General features: G+C 31.2%; 2 protein-coding genes across 2 annotated transcripts in view; one reads left to right on the top strand and one right to left on the bottom strand.

The window, feature by feature from the left end:
• Positions 1-384: 384 nt before the first annotated feature.
• LOC148283831 (uncharacterized) lies at positions 385-6,700 on the bottom strand. Its single transcript, XM_088243138.1, has 5 exons — positions 6,508-6,700; positions 6,147-6,327; positions 2,945-3,097; positions 1,673-1,789; positions 385-900 (listed from the first exon to the last, which is right to left on the bottom strand). The coding sequence occupies exons 2-5, from the start codon at positions 6,303-6,305 to the stop codon at positions 748-750; spliced, it is 582 nt and encodes a 193-aa protein (XP_088099264.1). The 5' UTR covers positions 6,306-6,327; positions 6,508-6,700; the 3' UTR covers positions 385-747.
• Positions 6,701-9,232: 2,532 nt separating this feature from the next.
• LOC148283830 (EGFR adapter protein-like) overlaps positions 9,233-23,837 on the top strand; it is a 478,123-nt gene continuing 463,518 nt past the window's right edge. Inside the window, exon 1 of the mRNA XM_088243131.1 lies at positions 9,233-10,115. Within this exon, the coding sequence (XP_088099257.1) occupies positions 9,701-10,115 (415 nt within the window). The 5' untranslated portion in view covers positions 9,233-9,700. The remainder of the gene's footprint in view (positions 10,116-23,837) is intronic.

Below are 23,837 nucleotides of genomic sequence, written 5' to 3'. Positions count from 1 at the left end.
GAGTCTGCGACATTAGCCACGGGACCACAACCCTTTGTCGTCAAGTTGTTTGTTATGTCTATTGGCAGGAACGTGATAAACAATACTACTATGCAATATGCATTGGAAATTTTTAAATATTAAATGGAACTATTTTTATTGTTTTTTCATACCTTTTAGAGAAGATCCATTGTACAATGAAATGTTTGCATGTTAAGTGATTTCGGACACTCGTGGGGGTAGAGAAAACATTGCTAGCACGTAATTAGTAGGTAAATTACGCGCTAGCAACCCATTCTCTGCCTCCGCAAGAGCATCCATAATACCAGCCAAAGAATATAAGATTGAACATAAAATTTTTGGAAGCAGTAAATTCTCTCATTTATAGAAATAATAAAACAAACATTTCACTATAATGTAACGATAGTTACAATACCACCAATTTATTTATTTTATGACTATAGATTTGAGACATACATTTTTTGCTCATTACAGAAGGCTTATAATAACTAAGAACATATTACAACATCCTCTATTCTGATTAAAAATTAACAAACGCCTTAAAAATAATGATAATGCACATAATATTATAATTACTATGACACATCAAAAGTTTATATAAAAGATATTTTCGAGTCTTTAAATCTTCTACACATGGAATGAATTAGTGTCCTTTGAACTAAAATGAATAATATTATCAACAACTAAAAAAATATTAACTTAATTTCTTAAGATTATTCAAATAAAATATATTCTGTATATTTATTTTTATGCTTTTAATTTTCTTCCAAGGCTTGTAGTACTCGAATGTTTGGATTCTCTTTTCAGTCGTCTCTGTTCTCTTAACACATCAGTTGGATCAATGTTCTGTTCATCCCACCCAGAGTTAGCTTCTTCCATCCATTCTCCCAAATCTGTAAGCTGTGCACCGAATATGTTAGAGAAGTGTTGTTATAAACAACCACGAACAGCAGGACCCTTTGTATTTTAGAACTTATAACAATTTCAATACATTTTATAATGGTGCAGAAAGAATTAACCCTCCCTTAGGAGTGATGTGTAGCCAGTACACATTGCATCTAATAACTTTAATTTCTCCATAAATATAATAAATTATGGGTTAAGATTTTTGGTATTCCTTCGTTATACATTTATGTACCGGTTAAAATATTTTTTTATCAAATAATTTACGTTTATTGGGAACAGAAAAAGCATTTTATCAAAAATCAGAGATAAATCACTGATACGATAGAAAGTTTACTAACGTGTCACATGTTGCAGAGTACGTAATAAAAGAGAAATCTCACAATATTTACGTCTCACTTTCGATAATACAGGTAAATTCGGGAGCGAGAGAGACAATAAAATGGTGTGATAGAAATAAACATATATACAATACACCGTACAATAACTACAAACTTATCTATTTGTCAAATAGTAAGTATATAATACTTTGTTAAAACTTTTGATTTCATGTTTACTTGGAATACAATAATTACAAGGTTGAGCTGAGCATATCCAGAGGTTGGCACAAACTTAAAATTTAATTTTTTTTTTGGTTTTAAATCTAAAGCTTGAAACCAACTATTCTTATGTACTTGTGACAAACTCTCACTGTGATCAGTCTACATTTCTTTTGTGTCATTAAGTGTAAGTGAAAAAATAATGTATTTATATCAAAAGTAATACTTACACGTACACTGTCTGATGAAACAGCAAGTCGGGATAAATCAGGGGCATTATTTAGTAATCTATCAGAGGAGTTTCCTATCACAACTTTTTTTTGTTTGATATAACGAGGAGTCATTTCCTGTAAAATAAAAAGTAATATATATATATACGAGGGGGGGGCCCAAAAGCAATGGGAATCGCGTTATGGTGGGAAGGAAAAGTGAGGATATTCATTTTTTGATCCGGTGTCTATTAGGGATATGTCTCCTGAGTTAGTTTGCGAAGTTCTGTCACTGTGAGTGTATCAATTTGTCTGTGGGAATATTTTAGTGAAACAACTTTTTCCATTTCACCAAAAATGTGATGGCCAATTGTCGAGAACAACGCGCGGCTGTAAAATTTTGTTTCCTGTTGGGGAAATCGGCCGCGGAAACTATTGTAATTCTTAAGACTGCTTATGGGGATGCTGCCCTAAGTAAAACCTGAGTCTACGAGTGGTTTTCACATTTTGAAAATAAAGAAATGTCAATTGAAGACCAACCCCGTTAAGGACGCCCCTCAACGTCAAGAACTGATGAAAACATCAACAAAATCAATGCTCTGATCAACTCTGTGAGATGTCTGGAATATAATGAAGTTTGATTCAGAGGGTTTGAAAAGATTGAGGGAGAGTATCTGGAAAAAAAGGGCAGATCTTTGGCGCACAAGGGACTGGTTTTTTCATCATGACAACGCGCCGACCCACACCGCTCTATCCGTAAAGCTGTTTTTGACCAAAAACGGCAGGACACCAATTTTTCACCTCCCCTACTCACCGGATCTAGCCCCCTGTGATTTCTTTTTGTTCCCCAGACTCAAAAGGGACATGAGAGGAAAGGGTTTTGCCACTGTGAAGGTGCAAAAATCGCTGGAAGGCCTAATAAATAAAAATAAAAACACATAATTTAATTTTATACATTGCTGTATGTTTTTGGATGGTAGGGTTCTTTCATTTGATTTCTTGCTAGAATCGAGAATTCGTAGGAGTCAGAAGAAAGTCGGAAAAAAAGGAACTTTCTGTTTCATATAGTTCAACCATTGGCAAACTCACCAGTGACACTGAAAATATATTTGGGTAGGTATGGGAAAAATTTGAACACTTAAAAACAAGGAAGGCATAGATCCCCTACTCTCCCGAAATAAAGTTATTGATACCTATTGTTATCAATACGCCGAGACTCTGTGACTGTAGATGAAGAGAGGTAAATTAAAAAACATAGTAAAAAACAAACCAAAATAGTAAAATTAAATTTACCTGAAATAAGTTATCCAAAACTTGATCATCGGGATTATATTGAGGAACATTAGGATGTGCTACCTTTTCTCGATACAACTGAATGTGATCTTGAACAGTTTGGGGTTTTCTGTTTGTCTCATCTCCCCAATATTCATTCCATCCAACAGACTCCTGAAACATAAAAATATTAATACTAATACAGCCTTAGCACTCCAAACATTCAAAACAATAACAAAACAAAAGTAAATACATCATTTCATCTGTATTTTTATTACATCTTGTTGTCTTTGTTAGAATTTGTATTGTATATTGATTTCTGTACGTAATTGGCGCTGTGTTAGGTTTGTGTTTTTTTATAATAATTTTCATAATATATTATACCAACATTGACTATAAATAAATGCATGTAATATTACAAACATGTTTTATAACTATGGTAACTTTTTAGTATTAAATTTATAAACAATCAATATGTTCCATATATGAAAGAAAAGGAACTGCAGATTATTCCTTTAACCCAATCCCAGCGGGAACTATCTTTAGACAGTCTGAAAAATCGTGCCCCGTACGCGGCAACTGTCTTTAGACATTTTTGACTTTACAGGTTGATACTTTGATAAGTGCACGATAGATGGCCAAACAGTTTGAATGAACATTTGTGGATGAGTGACATCTCTGAATAACTCCCAGGATTATATTTGTTTATTTTATAAAAGATTTTAATCAGAGCGGGCGAAAAAGTGACCCAACAGTTTTAAAATTCCACTCGGCAATGACCCCGAGCCGTATCTTGATTGTCGTATTTCGTTATATCTATAGAACTGTGCGTTGATCGTGTTATTGAATACCTCGTATTACTGTTGTACTGAAAAGATGTAAGAATTTTATTTGCAATATTAACGACTTTAAGTAATAACTACTATACTAAATGCATTAAAAACCTAATTTTGTTTAGTTCGCGTTTGGTTTTTCTAAAAATATACATTAGTTAAAAAATAATAAAAAATGAAAATAATCATAATATGTCAAACCGATGTGCATATTTGTGAGGGACAGATTTTAAAGTAAGCGAGAAGAGTTTTTTATGTTGAAAACGATATTCAAAATATTGTTGTTTCTATATATGCCACGGAAAACTCGGATATTAACTGACGATAAATTCACTTTTATTATTTTATATGTAGAATCTTAAAATCATAAGTATAAGTATTTTTATTTTAACAATAAAAACGACATAAATATGAGTTTTACTCCTCACGCATCTTGAAATTTGAACCGATGCGATGTTAAAAAATAAATAAAACAAAATTACTAAAGCAGTGCATTGCACATACTAAAGGAACCGCCTCTGTTTGCAACCCAATTTTAAACTGATAAGACAAGAATGTATGTCCTATTAGAGAACTTATCATAAATTAAAAATAAAACAAAGATATTCAATTTACAGCTGTGTCAATATCTTCAATTTGTAGACCCTATGAAACGTGATGTGGTACATTTGATTCTACATTCACAATGCAACATAGACGTCATAAACTGTGAACTGGAAAAAACTTAATGTTGAGAATTTAAAGAAAATTTGATGTTGAAAAAATATTTTGATTTATGTTGTAAAAAAATAATTAATAAAAACACCACGATATTTCATATGTGAAGTTTCACAATATTTTTCATGCAAATTAAGACAAATTAAAGTAACAAGTCATAGAAATATTGAAAGGAGCACATATTATTATAAAGTTACATAAGTTATTGTTATTATTATATATTTGATTTGTTAATATACTTTGTTTTTTTAACGCTTAAAATAAGTAAAATACGATACTATAAATCCGATTGACGAATCAGTCAGGGGTCTTCAAGTAACTATTGATAGGTTAAATAGGCACTCCGTTTGCATGGGTTTAAAAATCAATATTACAAAAACCCGTTTACTGTATAACACTATGTGCCTTGATGCCCAAAATCCCTAGACGAATCAAACCGAGTCATCGAAAGGGTCAAGAGTTTAAAAATACCTGGAGCATATGTTAAGGAAAAAGGCAGCTTTCAAAAATAACTGGGAGTGCGCCTAGGAATAGCAGGCGCATCATTCAACAGTATGTAGGCTCGTGTATCAGTATGAGTTTGTTTGAAAATGTTCTAACAAGACGAAACGCGTCACAATATACCCTTTGTATATTTTATAAAAAAAAAAGTAGAATTATAATCCAATAAACTTTTTTATTTTGGATACATTATCAAATTAAGTATGTAGGCTGTCTAGTGATCAAATAAGTGAAAAATAAATGCCGGCTATAAAACGCCTGCATAACACTTATTCTCCTATACGGATGCGAATCATGGCACCCAATAAGGTCCAAAACAGAAAAACACTGAGTTTTGAGAATAGATTTCTCAGAAGAGTCTTGGGTGTGCAGTGGATTGACTTTGTAAGGAATGAATAAAGAAGGTAATGTACGCAGCAAACTCCGATGACCACTGTCATCAAACGGAGGCGATACGGTTGTCTGGCCCGTATACTGTGGACGCCCTCAACCACGCTTGTCTACTTTATAAGGCATCAGGTTATCAACATCCTGGACATCCGCTGCTGATTGTTCATGTCAAAACTACAGGACGAAAACCTGACATGGGAAGATGCACAGGAGCTGGCAGCTGACAGATGCCTGGAGGCTCTTTGAGGACACAATATATTATGCTCCAACAAGGGAGTGGACACGGAATGTTAGTAACTATGATAAATCTATTTACATTTAAAGAATCATAAGCAGCTGTAATGGAAGGAAGGAGAGGAAAGATAAGAAAAATTCACCACATCTTTAAAATCAGTTTTAAGTAATATTTATTTTATTGAGCAACCATTCTTGCAAGATCTTACATATTAATGTGGTAAATATAAAGTCAAAATGAACTAAATGCAAAGTTAAGTTTTAATTTGAAATATTTAAAGGTTTGTGTAAAACAAAGCAAAGAATCTGGTCATTTGATTAGAGATGCTTCAAATTGTTAAAACATCATTGCGATTTCATAAGCACAATCGAATTGTTGATTTTTTTTTGATTGGAAAACAATCTCCAAACAATTTAATTAATTTTGTTATTAGTCCATGACAATGTTCCTCTTTCTGTAACTCGCTTTACATGGATATCAGTATCAGATAATAAATAATTGGTTTAGTATAAACATTTTCTAAATGTTTTAATAATTCAGTACTTACTTCATTTTCACTATTGTTAGGAACAATGACATGAGTGAGACATTCATCCGCATCATAACTCTGAGATCTTCGTCTTCCCCGAAAACAACATAATGCTCTTTTAACAGCACCGATTATGATCAGTATAAGGGCTTTTATTCTGTTAATAATGAAGTGCATATTTAGGTTATGTTTTCAATACCTGCAAAAACCATAGCGGTATCATGAAATTTAATTAGAAAAATATATAATTAAGTTAATAAGAAAGGAAAAGCATGATTTATAATGTTATAAATTAATAAAATACAACTATGTATGTCAATCTTTCAATGATACTATTTATTAAAGTGTGTCAAATGTAAATTAAAACTATTGAACCTACCATATAATATTTTGTTAGTAGTTCTTTCAAGAGATAAATATTGAAGATTCAATCCATACCAAATGAGTTCGAATATTACTATCTGGATTCAGAATTATAGAAATAAACTGACGGAGATAAGAGACATTTTAGATTTTTTATGAAAATTTGTGTTGACAGCTAATTGCAAGTCTCACCATAGAAAAATAAAATCATTGGCTTGCCGTAAAGTAGGTACCTATTTTGGTTTAGCTGGATGAATATTTTCTAACTTAACAACATAGTAGGAATAATTGAAAACATAATTATTGTGCTTAGAAGTTTTTCCAAAAGAAAAAATAAGTTTCTTAATTGAAAATGTCTAAAATATTATGTGAATTATGTTCGTCAAAAGACAAACTGCAGATTCCTTTGTTTGGCGAATATGCAAGTGAAAAAAGTTTGATTCATAAAATAAAAACGTGTTTACAAATTAAAGTTGTACCAGATGTGAATTCTGTCGCAAAGTGGATTTGTTACATTTGTATTCACAAAATTGAAATGTTTTTTGAGTACAAATCAATTATAACTGATACTCGACAAACACGGATGCAATTATTCAATCCGGAGCGTAGTTATATAATATCGAAAAGAAAACCAAAAGTTGTACGACAGCATGAAAATTCTTCTAGTGACGAACTTTTCAACACGAGTGAAAAAAGAAGCGGATGTAAAAAAAACGTTTTTATGAATTCTTCCAATAATAACAAAGAAGGAAGCAAAAGCAATAAACACTATAATTATCCCAAAGATTCCGAATGTATCCCCAGTCATAAATTTAATGAATCGATCAACCGAGAAAGTAATGAAAATTTGTACGAATTTCAGGAGTAGCGAAAATAAAATTCAACCTGTAACTCAAAAATCAAAACCGTTTGGAAATTGGAATCTTCGAAAACACATTACCAAAAAACCAGCGATATTGTTTGAAAAAAACAAACTTGATGCTAATGTTACCGCTTTACAAGAATCATTTTCAATTATTACAGAGATGAAAAATGAAGATCGATTTTCGTATATAAATAAACTGAAATTAAATACCCCCGCTGTTTCTAAGAACGACATATTGACGGAAAATTTATTTTCCGATATAGGGCTTTTGAAAAGACACCCTGTTCAAGTAAAACTCGAAGAAAATAATTACAACATTAAATCAAATAACGATGTAAAGTATTCTAACGACATGTTTGCAACACAGACACAAGAAGCAAATCTTTTTGAAGAGAGTGACCAATCTAATGATTTCAGTTTAACCCCTGATGTTAGTATTATAAATAGGTTAAGGCATGAACGGCATAATTAATAAGTTAAGGCAAAAGCTATACATGAATAATTTATAATTTCAAATTATACGTAGGTTAATGCATGACGTTTATGTATATTTTAACTCATTCCTATGTACTACAAATCCAATTAAAATATAAATGTTTCTTAAATTATTATTTTATGTTTTCTCTAATTTATGCAAGTAAAATAAATAACAAACAATCACGCCGTTTCCCGTAAAGGTAGGCAGAGAGGATAGAATAATATATTTCTCTGTCTCTGCATACAGATCTCGCTTTTTCTACATTCATATATCTTATCATGCACGCGGGTCGATTAATTATTTAAAAATATATAAAATCCCCCAATATTGCCAGCTTCGGAATAAAAAAATATTTAATTTCATCTATATAAAACATCACTTACGCATTGGATTTTTATAAAATTAAAACTATTCAAAAAAGATCATCTATTCTAATTTTCGTTAGGTGTGGATATGTAATGAAAGAGAACGTAAATAAGAAAAATCAATGTAATAAATACAAAAGATATTTTATTATTTATCATATTTTTCATTGTAATAATATATTATACTTAGATACTTACCTGTATACAAATAATACAAGTTTCAATAAAATACTCATGTTTTGGTATACATATAGTAGAGTAGAGGAGACAGGGGAAGGCCTATGTCGTGCAGTGGACTAACATGGGCCGATTATGATGATGATGGTGAAAGTAAATAGGTAATATAATATTTTTTGCTAGATTTAAAAATGTAATTTCATAGTTTCCTTATACTAGCGTCTAAAACCTGAGACTGATCATTCAGGAGTGGTATTCTGAATTTTCTCTACCCCCTAGAGAGTGGTAAATTTTGGGATTTTTATTTTTTAAATGCGACGACACTTTGCTTTATGTAATGGCCACACTGATGATTAAATGTCAAATGACGTATAACACCGTTGAAAAAACGAAAAAAAAAAATATGATTTGGTCAATTCAACCTAATGAAATATTTTTTATTATTTTTTTTTATATTTTCATGAAACTTTGCAGAACAATTAAATGCTCCATTTTTTTTCCGCGCGCAAGAAAACATTTTTTGTATCCAATTTCCTGTAAGGCTGAAGTTCCTCATTATAAGAAATTGTTGATGGAGTTTTACGAATGAGAAATTATAACTTACCCACCTTTATTAGTTTTATCATAATTGTAAATTGCGATAAAATTTTACGATAGTGTATGTTTTTTGTAAAAATTGTATAAATTTTAATAATTTGAACTTGTTTTAATTACTTACTAACATGCTTATTCAAAATAACCATTTAGTTTTAAGTGCACCGACGTTATCAAAACAAAACGTATTATTACCATGTTCGTGGGCCTGCCTTTAAAGGTTCTGCCAGAATAGAAGGCTTTGAAATCACAAATCAGTGGACGCCCAGCGTCGGCCGGGAAAGGACGTTGCATCGGTTGTGTTCGGGAAGCCGAGAAATCTCTAAGAGAATCGCGAGCGAACATATTTACGCAACAAAACTTAGTTAAATAGTTTATAATCTAGATTTCGCAATATTTTCGGGGTGTTTTTTTAAAAAGAGAATACTATGATTTTTTGTTTTTGTTAAATATTTTTTTTAAATGGCATTATAAATTATATTATGTGTGTAAATTTTTGGTTAAAAATATTAGTATTCTGTCATGACAAACATGTTGAATAAATTGGATTTGAAATAACGCATATAGTAAAACATTCATTTTTAATAGTTTAAAAGTTAAATGTTGATTTCACGCGTATTAAATAATAGTATTGCAACAGTTTGTTGAAATAATTATTGTTGTTAGGAGATTTTTATAGTTACAGCGACATTTTGTTTTTGTAACGTCGTCATTAATAAGTCAGTTACGAATGATGACTGTAACAGAAAGTAATGCCACCCGCAGTTTAACTCTGAACGGCTTAACAGTGACAGCTAAGATCCCTCTCCAGGGCTCAGTCTCTTGTTCTTCTACCCCGGAGAATTTATCCGAGAGCGACTTTTATCACGAACTAGAGATATATCAAAAATTATTAAGGGGCGACTGCGAAAATGGCTCTCCGAAAACACCGGCCAAGTGCACACGTGTTACTGAAGGGACGGATGACAGGGAGGGGGCTGAGGGCAGCGAGGGGCAGGGGAAAGAAAGTAAAGAAAACGAAAAAGAAAAAGAAAAAAGTCAGCATGAAGAAAAAAATGAAGTTGTTAGAAGCAAAGAAAAGAGATTTAGATCTTCCAGATCATGTAGCGTAGAAAGAATCAGGAGGATCAAACATGGAGAGCGTTGTAAGTATAACTACAGTATATTTCTCGTAAATTAGCTAATAAATTATACAGTTTTCATTAAAAGATCATGCATTTTGTTTACTCCGCTGAATTGATTACTTGTAAATTAAGTAAAAATTGGTAGTTTGAAAACTTAATAGTATAATGTACTACCATAATGTTTACAAATATTATTGGTGCAAATTATTTTATTACATCACCACTCAAATAATAAATTATTGTAGTTTGCGTTATTGGCATTTTTTCCAAAAATAAAAATAGCATGGAAAAATAATTGTTACCAACAAACAGCATGTGCTGTTGATTAATTTCATTTCTTTCGATTGACTTATTTTATTTATTTTATTAACATATACGGCAAATCTGCCTTTTACAAAAATTATAAATATGAAAATACTTGGTTTAATTTTTAAAAAAAGAATTACCTTTAACCCAAGATTTATAAACAAAAATTAAGCCTAAAAATTAAACAACATATTCAGTAGAACAATTTAAGAATAAATGTGAACATCAAATTAAATAATAATACATTTTTAAGTAATATAACAAGAAAATTGTAAAGTATTGTTTCATATAGCTGGGCAAAGTGAACAAAAAAATGTATAGATGATGAAATGTATAAATAAATAAATATAATTACCATTTACCATCTTTGAAAAAGTTTTGTTCAAACGGTTTTTTCTGTGGGATTGTTCTTTGGATATAATAGGTTTTTGCGTGTAGCGGTCTTTAAATTTATAAAAAAAGGTGCAAAATAGTTAAAAACACGTATCTTTAAAAATTAATGTAAAATTAAATAAAAAATGGGAAAATTATATATTTTTGAATATAAATTATGAAATGGAAAACAAGACATTTAATATCGATGAAAACTCAGTATTGAGGAAGAAAGTTGTTTTGTAAAAATATTTTTTAACTAGATACATTTTGATAAAAATATAATATCTCTTAATTTTCGCATTCAAGCAGTCTGCTAGCTGGTTTTGTTTGTGTATTGTGTCAATAAATTACAGTTTTTTAGCGAGGAAACTTGACAAATTGAATAAAATCAAAACAATTGTATACAACTTACTTTAATTTCTCATTCATTTAGTAAAAGGTGTTTTGAAAAGGTTTTATTTGGCTTTGTAATAAAGCTTTTACCAACTAGGTACACGTTAGTGGTAAATTGTATTTCCAAAATACATTAATAAATTGACAGTTCATGAAAGCTAATAATAAAACCGAATCAGCGTTTTTGATTTGTCTCTCGCAAGACAGTGTGTAAATTAAAACTATATAAAAATGCATGTATCTACCCAATTAAAGTAGGTACTTACGGATAAAAGTAAAACAGTTTTTAAAAAATATTTAGTATTATAAAAAAATGCAATAAACGTATCATTGAAATTCATCATAATTTCGTTTTTCGAACCTTATAAGATACATTTGTACTCCAATCGCCCCGTTTCAGTTATCGTTTGTAAATAAATAAGGCAGTTTCAGACGCCATTCAAGAATCATGAAACATTGCAGTAAAAATCAATTAAAGCGAACTTGAGAATTAAAGATTTTAAGCATGGTAGGCAGACGCTCTAACCAGTAGCCGAATCAATCTTTATTTAGTTATCTTTTTTAGGATTTTAACCTGAAAGTAGCCATATAAAAACACAATGCACACATAACTACATACGTATATTATATCCTACCGAAATTTATTCTGTCACAGCAAATTAATTAATCAATCTAGGGCAATAAGGAAATTCATTGGTTTTTAATATTTTTTTATTAGTTAATAGACTATCAAACTAATTATGATTTTTAAACATCGTGTTATCAGGGCTATGATTTTTAAAGTTTTGTAATTACTTCGTCAGTGACCGTATAATTTTTACCGCACGTTAGAAAATATTTTTTATATCCTATTTTCCGTAGTATTGAACTTCCTTGTTATTGTGAGAACATAAATTTCTTTTTAATTTGGTCTAGATATCTCTCAAAAGGTATCACCGTTTCTTGCGTTGTTTTTGTGTTTGTCAAATAATATTTTTTACTCGTGTGATATATGGAATTTCAATATTATAATGTTCGAGGAGAAATGTAAAACTTTTAGGTCAACTTATATGTCCAGATATATTTAAAATTTCAAACAAACAAACAAACAATCACGCCGTTTCCCCGTAGGGGTAGGCAGGGAGGATAGAACGCCATAAACACTCTATCTTGGCATACAGACCTCGCTTCCTCTACATTCATACATCTTCTCATCTTCAAGTATTTGATGGACTTGATCGTGCCATGTCTTTCTCGGTCTTCTTCGTTTTCTGCATCCATCAACATTTGCATCGTAGATCTTTTAGCCGTTCTTTCGCTGTCCATTCGCTTTACATGTCCAAACCAACGCAGCACCCTTTTCCTGATTCTGTCGATAATGCATGTCTCAGTCTTACACACTTAACGGATCTCGACATTTGTGCACCTATCGTACATCGTTTTACCACACATTCGCCCGAGGGATCGCATTTCGACAGCATTCAACCTACTTTCATCACCATTTTTCCAATTCCATATGCCGTGCTTCTTGCTAGCAGCAAAGCAGACCTGCAATTCTTGGTAACGAAAGTCTACGAGGTATGCAAGAAAAGCGATTTGCTTATGAATGTTGATAAATCAAAAGTGATGGTTTTTGAAAGGGATGAAAACATAACTAAATGTGATATCAGTGTGAACGGAGATATTCTGAATCAGGTAGAAGAATTTGTGCACCTGGGAAGTATGTTTACTAGGGACGGAAAGGCCGAGAAAGATATTGAAAGGAGGGTGAGTTCCGGGAACAGGGTGAACGGTGCACTGAAATCTACTTTGGCAAACAAATGTTTATCGCAGGAGGCTAAACTAGCAGTTCACAACGGAGTTCTAGTGCCAACTCTAATATTTAAAATTTCAATTCGTTGATTTCTGTTATACATATAAACTCTACGTCCAGGTGGATGAAGAACACATTGCTGTTTATGAAATAGAACCAGAACCCTTGACGAGAGTTTTCGACTTGACAGCTGTTCTCTGTTTATTTTTTATAAAAAAAATAAATATATGTTTTTACTATTATCACTTCAGTAATTTTAAAAATTATTTTTACAAGAAACTAAAATCCCACCAAGCCATTTTCTGTGGCTTGTTGGTGGTTGAAGCGGTGAAATACTGATTAGAAGAGTTGTTAAAACTGCAATATTCCATTGTTCCCGGACTGGCACCTGAAGCGAAGACTGATCACCTTTATGTAACAGATGATCGAAACATGCTACAGTTTACAAATGCAGTACCCTATGCACCACTGGGTGCGGAACGGGGTAATAATGATGATGCAAACTTAACATGTTTTTTTCTTAAAATAATTAATAAACTATAAGCTACAAATATTTGTTTACCTGGGGTACCAACGTATATATTTTATGAACGTTACTTCACCAACATTTTATAAAATACATTTTCAAGAGTTTTTCACTCATTTTACGAAGTAATACACACATATTATGTTCTTCTAGAGTAAAGCGTATCTCGAATGCACCCCCTCCATATGTTATTTATTATATAAACTGCTACAAAAACACATTATATATCAAAAACTTAATTAAATAGAGTGGAACAATATTTATGTGAATAAATAACAGTTTCAATTTATCAACAACAGAAGCAACAACAAACCATCACCCCGTTTCCCCGCAAAGGTAGGCAAAGAAGATAGAACGCCATATCACTCTGTCTTTGAATACAGACCTCGCTTCGTCTACATCCATACATCTTCTGATGCACGCACGCCGATTATTCCTACTCTTGACATGTTCATCTTCAAACATTTGATGGACTTGATCATGCCATGTCTTTCTCGGTCTTCCTCGTTTTTTGCATCCATCAACATTCGCATCGTAGATCCTTTTAGCCGTTCTTTCGCTGTCCATTCGCTCTACATGTCCAAACCAACGCGCACCCCTTTCTTGATTCTGTCGATAATGCATGTCTCAGCCTTACACAGTTCACGGATCTCGACATTTGTGCACCTATCATACATCGTTTTACCACACATTCACCCGAGGGATCGCATTTCGACAGCATTTCACCTACTTTCATTTTTGTTTTTCCATTTCCATACTTCGCTCCCATACATTAGAGTTGGCACTAGAACTCCATTGTGAAATGCTAGTTTTACCTCCTGAGATAAACATTTGTTTGCCAAGGTAGATTTCAGTGCACCGTTCACACTGTTCCCGGCACTCTTAGTTTTCCCTTCTCAGTCTTTCCATCCCTAGTAAACATACTTCCCAGATACATAAATTCTTTTTTCTGATTCAGAATATCTCCTTTCAAACTGATCTCACATTTAGTTATATTTTCGTCCCTTTCAAAAGCCATCACTTTCGATTTATTAACATTCATGAGCAAATTGCTTTTCTTGCATAAATCATAGACTTTAATATAAATATATTCAATAAGTACGCCAAAGTACTTATTTTTTGTATGTGAAGATAAAAACAAAAAATAAAAAAACAAAAAAATTGAAAAACTAAATATAAGTACTCGTAATGAGAATGTTCAGCGCTCTGGGAAATTGTGTATAATTTTTTTTCTTAAACGCGGTAAAAATTACTTCTCGAAAATGTTATAAAGAACTACGTCACAATTTCTTGTGAATTAACCAATCAATTACAGCGTTGACATGTGTTGTGATAGATTTCCGTTTTCCGGGTATCCATTTTTTAAACATTAAGTGTATTTTTAAATGTCAGCACGATTAACCAATATCAACTTTTTTTTGGTATACAATTGGTTTTGATATACTTACTTGTTTGTGAAATAGAATCAGAATCCCGGATGAGTGCTTTTGACTCGATGAGTATTGTCTGAAAAAATCTTGGAAAAGGAAATCGAGTGGGGATAAGTCGGCCTCGTAGGGCAGAGCTTGATGCATTCAACTACCATACTCGAGATCCCGGGCTCGATTCCCGTGATCAACGTAAAATATATTTATTCAAATGGTGGTTTAACGCTGTAAGATTTCACTGTCTCTGGACTACCTGAAGCGTAAGACTGATTACTTTGCATCCATGAAATGATAATAAACATGAGTGATAATGAGCTATTTAAAAAAAAAACAAAAAATTTACCTAATTTGGTTATGCAAATAGTTTATAAAAAAAGTGGATACGTATTTTTTTTAAATATTCGAGTGGATACGTATTTTTTTTATAAGATATTGGTTTATGGTTAATTGAGCATGCGATGATTGAATAAGTACAATGCTTCTGATGTCTGTGCTAAAATCTTATTAATGAAATAAAAAAAAATAGTTTAGTTTAGAGATTAAAGGACAATATTTTCTGATTTTGTTGCAGTTCCAAGTTTTCTATTTGGAGAGTTTTTTAAACTCAATTTCTTTCAACACCTACTTCAGTATCTTTGTTTCAGAATTTACTGCGGATTTCTCGATTTACTCGTTTCAGATTAATTCATATTTTTTTGAGAAAAAAACCGTTATTCTAAATTAAAGAATTGCCATTTTAAAAATTCATGTAAAATTCAAAACGATTAGTAATAATTTTTTCTTTTTATAAAATAATCAATTTGCAAATACTTTTTCTTCGTTGTATGTTTTTATAAAAGTTAATCGCAAACTCAGAAAATTCATATTCGTATTGTTATTGAGTAAAATTATAATTATTCATAAAATTTTAATTATGATGTACGGCTCACAATTTAAATTTTACTCTTAATTTATTAATTCGGTTCATATCACGGATGCATATAAATCGTGCTTATAAAAAAGTTGTTTACCATGTTAGTAAATCAAAATAATATGAACATAAAATATTAAATAATAAATTAAGATATAAAAGTAAAACAAAAGTTGTTTCTTAAAATGTATTTTTATCTTTATAGAGGCAATCTAGGAGTAATATATTTGACCAAAAAGAAATTATGTTTCTTCTCAGCTTGAATACGATGTTTACCTACAACTTTTGATTTATGTTTTCTAAAAATATATATCTGCTTACTTGTGGAAACATGTGCCAGTAAGAACTAACTGGAAAATGATATTTGATTTATTTTGCGATAGTAGTCAAGAAAGATTAATTCCAAAAATATCAGATGCCGTGAATTCTGAGAGAATAACTTTCAGATAGCCAAAATGTTGAAAGAAGTTAGCCATTGTGTTTACATCAGGTGAATATTCATTGAAATAGGGGAATCGCTAACGAAAGCTAAGGAATTATAAACGGAAATTCAGAAATCTTGTAAATTAGCGTAATTAATGCTTTTGTCGATAAGAATTTAAGAAATTCATCCATTAAATATAACTTTTAGTATCGAGTTCAAGGTTTCAGAAAAACATGCAAAACGCTAGAGGAAAATTGCTTGCCAGCCTTTATTCAGAAAACATAAATTAACTCGTATTTTAAAATAAATAATATGTTTTTGACAGAATTTTATATAGATACATGTTTTGATGTAAACAATAAAAATACTTTTTAAAAACAGTTTTTTTTTTAAGATTAGAAGCGCGAATTTATCAAGTAAACGGTTTAAAATGTACCTGTGTACCTTTTAATAATTTGTATTTTTATTTAAATATAACTATCGAAAATAAATAAACAATATGAGCATTATATTATTGTTATTAAAAACATTTTTCACTTTGTGTTATGACATTTTATACTCATTTGTTTATAAATTTGTATAAACCACTTTAATTTTCTTAATTACACTTCGATCGGTTTCGAGGTTACTACCTCATCGTCAGGAATTTAACTAACTTATAATTACACGCGTTGCTATTTATATAATAAAATATTGTATGGAAGAGACAGAAAATTGAAAGAAAGAGAGAGAAAGAAGATAAAATATATCATAACGGGAAAAGTTTTAAAAGAGGACTCAAAGTTAAATTTAATTGATTGTTTATTATTTAAAGTTTTTGATTAATGGCTTTACTAATTTCTAATCGTTCTAAATTATCTAAATGAAAACCATTTTTATTGACGTGCAAAATTTCACACCTGTTTCTTGATTAAATTCATGGTTTTCGGATATAAGTTGATTTGCAAATTCTGAAAAAATATTATTAATCAGACATCTTATATGTTCTTTGATTCTAACTTTAAATTTACGTGAAGTTTTTCCAATGTAGAAATTTGGGCAATTTATTCCTCTTTTAAAACTATTCCCGTTATGATATATTTTATCTTCTTTCTCTCTCTTTCTTTCAATTTTCTGTCTCTTTCATACAATATTTTATTATATAAATAGCAACGCGTGTAATTATAAGTTAGTTAAATTCGAAACCGGTCGAAGTGTAATTAAAAAAATTAAAGTGGTTTATACAAATTTATAAACAAATAAGTGTGGAATATTAGCATCGTTTAAATTATTCAGTAAAAGAAATATTATGTGAGGCAAATGTTTACTATCTGCTTGAATGATTTTAAGCAATCAAAAACATTTCGTGATTTATATATTAAATTAATAATAAGTGCATATATTTTCAAAATCGCACTATGGAATGTCTTTTATATTTTAATTATTTTAATTTTTTATATTATTTATATTATTAATTCCGTATTTATTGACCAAAAATTATGAACTTCGTTGAAAAAACATTTGATTAAGTTTTTTGGGATCGACGATCAAAAACGTTTAAACATTTTCATTTGAATTTTATGAGATTTCTGTATTGTTAACGTATATGTTAATTTAAATTTGAACTATATTTATTTATGATTAAAGAACAGATGCGTTATGTTTTATTTTTATTTTTACTAGTGTCTGCCCTTAAGAGACATAAAATTATTAGAATTGACTTGACATAAAAAAACAGAATCAAACAGATGCAATGTATTCATTAAAAATATAAGTACTATCATAGTAAAATGTACAAAGTGAAAATCTCTTTTGATTGGTACATTTTTGTTGTAAAAGTAAAGTAAAAATATTACGAACCGTTTTTCTATGTGAAATATTCTCTTTTACAAAGAATACCCGTAAACTTTAACAAAAACTTTTCAGTGGGAAAACGAGAAAATTATAACATAAATCCTAATAGCGAACTTGTTGATATCAAAATACAACAGTGGGTTTACACTGCAGAGAATAAAAACAGCTATTTTGTGTCAAGAGTTAAAAAAAGCGGAGAAATTAATTTGGAACCGGGTGTTAACTCACTCAAGAAGAACAAAGGAGTGGCGTTTTTATAAGATAGGAAGTTAAAATTATGCCGTTTATTGTGAGGTTAAAGAGAGAGAGATTCGTGGAATGTTGGTGTCAAAAGAAAATGGCGCTCAAGTGTATGTATGCGTTAAGAAATTTTGTGGTAAGATAAGCAATGTTTTATTTAAGACTGTTAGGCATTCCTGTTTTAGTCTTTTCATCCTTTTGTATTTAAGACCTAGGGGGAATTTAAATACAAATTTAGCCTAAGTAAATTCATTTCTCATTGTTTGTGTAGCGTTTCTTTTAAAACCGTAAAAAATCCTGGATACTTTTTAACTTGATGAAGAAATTAGGAAAAATTGTTACGGGTAGCAGTTGAACATATCTGAATTTATCGCAAGAGAGAGGAAAACATTTGGAAGGCTCGGCATTTACAGGGCTAGTGACCTGTTGTTGGCTGGTTTAAGTAGTCACTTTACAAAGTGTGTAACATTCAGCGTTTGTCGTTTGAAAATCCACATTTCCTGTATTTATAAGCCCTGTAAATGCCTCGACCGCCATATTTTTTTTTCTTAAATTTTCTCCATCTTTGTTTTAATATGTTGATCTTAATAACTCCCCAGGGGATGAAATCTAGTCTTTTTCTGCCAACATTTGGACCAACTCAAAATACTGCTGATTTCATGTAGGTACTATTTTTACTAAAACAGAAAATGCAAAAAGCCGTTTTAAATATTGCGTTCTTTATTCAACTGTTCAACATACGGATTTTTCAAATAAGGTGGTTTGGTGTGAGAAAAAACAAAATTAAAAGTGAAGTGGAGGAAATTACTTATAAGCACAAAAACCTTTTCCATTAGAGCAGCGAAATTGAAACTAGGCATCGTATACAAACCATCCCTAACAGATTATGTCAGTTCTTGTTGAGTATCTGCATTTTATCTATTGTCGATTAATACAGCTAAATCGACAGAAAACTTTATCCGAATCACACAGACCATCGAAAAAAACGTCGAAAAAATTTCTTTCGGAGAGGAAATAATCAATGGAACGGATAATGTATCGAAATGTCCCCCTACCTAAAAGTTCCAGACATGGGGATCATTTTAAATAAAGAACGTATCTTTTTCCGTTTTAATCCGCACTGGTGCGATATTTAACTGCTGACTAGTGTTGCGCGTAACTGATTGATGAATAATCTAAAAATTATTCATCATCGGTTTTTATAATATTCAATTAATTAAACTATAATTGATCTTCGCTGTTAATACCAGTATTAAAAAGAATATTAAGACAATTGTTAGTAAATGTTCATGATGAATTCAATGTTTTTTTGGGTGTACTAGACTGGATCTAGCAGTTCATTTCTAAGTTTTTTATAATTTATGACAATAAATATTTTTTTTGACTTCTTATGTTTTTTTAACCAATAAGGTACATATCTAAAGTATTATTTTTAAAAAATAATGTGAAAAATAATTATTTGATAAATTCCTTAACACATTGCAATTTTTATGATTCTCAACCATTTTTTTCCCGTAATGTTTTTAAACTGGACTTAAATAATTGTATTAACATAAATTTGATTTATTTATAATAATTTGTTAGTATCCAGGTAGACGAAAAAAAAAGTTTTTGGTAAAATAGAACTAGAATCCTAGACGCGATTTTTCCACTCGATGGCTACTCTCAACTAAAAATCCTGAAAGAGGAAACCCAGTAAGGATAAGTTAGCCTCGAAGTGGAGCGGTTTTATAAATCGACTTTTAGGTCATTTTTTGTGGGTTTTAAAATATTATTTAATCATCAAAATGCCGTCTGATTCAATAAAAAGACGCGTATTAGGGGTTTGATTTAGATTTTTCCTTCAGATATGTCGATGTCAATTTGAAAAAAAACTCTTTCACATCAATTTTTTCATATCAATCAATCAATCACTTTTTTTCTTCGTGTTTTCACCGGGAATCGAACCCGAAATCTCCCGTTTGTGAGTCTATATGTATTTTAAATACGCATACATATATCGTGCTGTTTTTTTTATTAATAGTCGTTACCAAACAAGTCAAAACGTTAATTATAACACCATAAAATGGCTGAAAAATTGCTCTACTACAATATTGCGATTCACGCTATTGGTCCTTTTATTCTTCATAACTACACATTTTTTCACGACTGATTATAAAATCGGTTATTTGATATGTAACTGATTTTTTAAAATGGTTATCGAATAATTCGGATATGAAAATAATAAAAAGATTCGATTATCACATCGCTACTGTCGACTAGACATCTGACGGCCGCCCGGGGGCGCAGGATGTCCTTCCGTCGTGTAATTGAAATTCCTTAGTACGCAACCCGCTCGACGCCGACGCCGACGCGGCGTTACCCTTCACACTCCACACTTGTTCCTTCAACTGGGATACAAGTCTAATAAATTACCAGCGTGCCATCTTGTCATGTAATCGTTACAGTTACTGACGCGGTATTTTCGGTCATATTATCTGTTGACTTGTAATTTCATCGCTGTCAGATTCCAAATTCAACTTGTCTTATTAACGACTAAACTATTTGCCGCCCATAACTTTCGGAGGATTCCTACACACGACTTAAATTTTCTGTTTAGTGGGTACGACAGAACTATTTTTTAGAGGAAACAAACAGTAGAATACCTTACATTATTTTCAGGTGTTTTTAAGAAGTTGAAATAATTTGGCAAAACCTCACCTACACCTCACCGCATAAACACTATTAAAGCTTTAGTTTTTTTTACTTCACAAAAAAAACCGAAAGATTTTTTTTTTTAGTTATGTATACTTTTACATTGTTTGTATTATTTTTTTATACAGAATAACGTTCCTTCACTGGGGCGTCCTGTGCCGAGAGAAACATTTTACAAAATGTAAAACATGCCTTAAATTAGCTATTTAACAAAGTTAACATAATAATAACAATAAAAAAACGTAATAAATCGTAATAGATTTCAACTGAATTATAGATCAACGACCGATGAAGCAAGTGATCATTTTAAATTGAATATAATACAACATATTCTGCAAGACTAACAGTATTTCACATTAGACACCCGTCCACATAAGTGCAACGTCCCGGAGTACATTAACTTCGTTCCTACCATAGAGTCATGAAGAACAAATGACTTGTAAAGAGACCACAGGGCGTGGTAACTTCAGCTAGTCCAATCAAGTGAGCTCAACGCAGTCACTTAGTTCCAACACGTAGTCCAAGTGCAGTCACTTTAACCTATCGTCGCGGCTACGCTCGTGCTTCAATTCTGAATATTTTTACGCCATGTAATGAATACACCATACAAATATATACTTCGCGTTTTCTGTCTACCTCCAACTGGGGTAGGAGCTTTAACCTTCAAGAACCTAAATCCTCTAGATTCGTCTTTATTGCATTTTGATCAATCACTAAACTATTTTTTTACGTGGATATTTGCTCAATATTGTGTGTGGTTCTGGTAGCATTATTTATGATGACGAAAATTCTAATTAGATTTCTAACTAACCTATTAAATGTGGCCGCAAGAGCGGATTAAACGAGACCCAATGATCCATTTTTTTATCGTTTAACAGTCGATGACAGCCGATGAAAGCTAATGAATGCCAATAAGTTGTGGGTGTATAAATTAAAAAATAAAATAACACTTAATTTCATTTTGAGACCAAATGCAATAACTATCTAAATTCAAACTTTCCTTATTGAAAGGCAATTATTATTTTACTTTTGAGTTAAGCGTCCTTAATAATTTTGGCTGTTTGTTTTATACGGTCAGTGTTTATCGAGTAAACTTCGCTTATTTTTGGAAAGGCTGGCTGGAATAATACAATTGGTAGGAATTATTTTGCTCCCAAAGGGACAAGCTCTATTTATAACTCCAATGTCCTTGTCACATTTATTAAACCATACATCATCGCTTGTGTCTACTGAGATTTATTCCATGGTGACAATTTGTCTCTGTTAAAAAGCTTTATTAAAGTTGGCAAATTGCTGGCATTTAAGTACTAACAAAATGTTATTTTAACGCGCATTATGTTTTTAATAAATGTACAACAGGGCCTCGGCAATCCGGACAGGTAAAAAATGGGACCTTTGCGGATCACCAAAGCATCCGGATTGCGATTTGCAAGACTTTAACAAAACATAATGTTTAACTTTAGAAATTTCTTTAATTATAAATAAAGAAATCGACAGTACAAACAATAGTAAGTAATAAACATGTTGGATACAGCGCGTTTGAAATTAAGCTAAAACTAAAATAATAAACTAATATGAAAACAGAAGCACGGCGCTTGAGATAGGTGAAATGCCTCCCGCATCCTCCGCGTATGCCTCACCCCATCCGTCCGGATTACCGCGATTGCTGGATAAGCGGGGGTCCGGACTAGCGAGGTCCTACTATAGTACCTTTAGATAAGAAACAAACAACGTTAACTTCAATAAAGATATCTGTTAAAATTAACAAATAACAACAGGGATCGAGAATACCTTAAATAAGGGAATATAGAAGTCTAGGCATTTACAGGGCTTATGACCTGTCATTGGCTGGTTTGAGTGACCACTTTAAACACTGTGTAACGTTCACCATTTTTTCTATGTTCTAACATCCACGTTTCTTCTATTTGTTTAAACATAGGCAAAATGGTGAATGTTACACAGTGTGTAAAGTGGCCACTTAAACCAGCCAATGGCAGGTCATAAGCCCTGTAAATGCCCAGACTTCCATATTCCCTTATTTAAGGTATTCTCCATCCCTGTTGTTATTTGTTAATCTTAATGACTCCCGAGGGGGTGAAATCCAGTCTTTTGTCTACAAACATTTGGACAAACTCAAATATTGTAAAGATATCTGTGTTTTTTTTAGTTCATAAAAACCAACAGGTGGAAAAATAGTAGAAATATGGATGTTTTAACGTTGGCTGAATGCTGAGTGTTGCCAATGTGTAAAATGCTCACGTTTACACATTTTAAACTGCGTATTATTCAATATTCTGCCTACGTTACTTTATGAGCATGATCAATATAATTTATTTATTAACTTAATTCAATTTATTCAAATATTCTCGAGTTATTCACATGATAAGAACACAAGTCCCAACTCCATAGGACTGAAGTCCTGGGTCGAGTTAAACAAAAATAAATACAATAGTTTCTAGATTATAAACACTGCGTTTCAATAAAAAAAGAACAAACAATGATAAATATTTGATTTGCACAGGACAATTAAAGGTTTATTTAAATATAACGTCTGATTTGTAATAACACTTTCATTTTAAACCCATGTTTTTTATTTTCTTCATAACTCTCATTTTGTTTAATTTAAGTGCATTCCTATTACATATGTAAATATTTTTAGATGCTATATTTCTCTTTTATCGATTATTTCTACTAATGTACCCTTTTTTATATTTTAAAATATTACTTTATTATGTTATTTTTTGTTGTAATTTTTTCAAGCAGTTGTTATTTTTACAATTCATAATACAATTTTATAAAAGTTCACCGAACCTCGAATAAAAA

This window comes from Micrasema longulum, unplaced genomic scaffold, assembly GCF_059751315.1.
Source record: "Micrasema longulum isolate JH-2025_06_02 unplaced genomic scaffold, ASM5975131v1 h1tg000191l, whole genome shotgun sequence".
NCBI classification, from domain to species: Eukaryota; Metazoa; Arthropoda; class Insecta; order Trichoptera; family Brachycentridae; genus Micrasema; species Micrasema longulum.
The sequence above is the reverse complement of the archived record's forward strand: the minus strand, read 5'-3'. Positions and strand labels throughout refer to the sequence as shown.

Excerpts from the sequence above, each read along its gene's own strand:
- LOC148283831 (XM_088243138.1), bottom strand. The coding sequence starts at position 6,305 with ATGCACTTCATTATTAACAGAATAAAAGCCCTTATACTGATCATAATC. Across the intron at positions 3,098-6,146 it reads CTAACAATAGTGAAAATGAA|GAGTCTGTTGGATGGAATGA; the intron begins GTAAGTACTGAA and ends TTTATGTTTCAG. Across the intron at positions 1,790-2,944 it reads TTTTGGATAACTTATTTCAG|GAAATGACTCCTCGTTATAT; the intron begins GTAAATTTAATT and ends TTTATTTTACAG.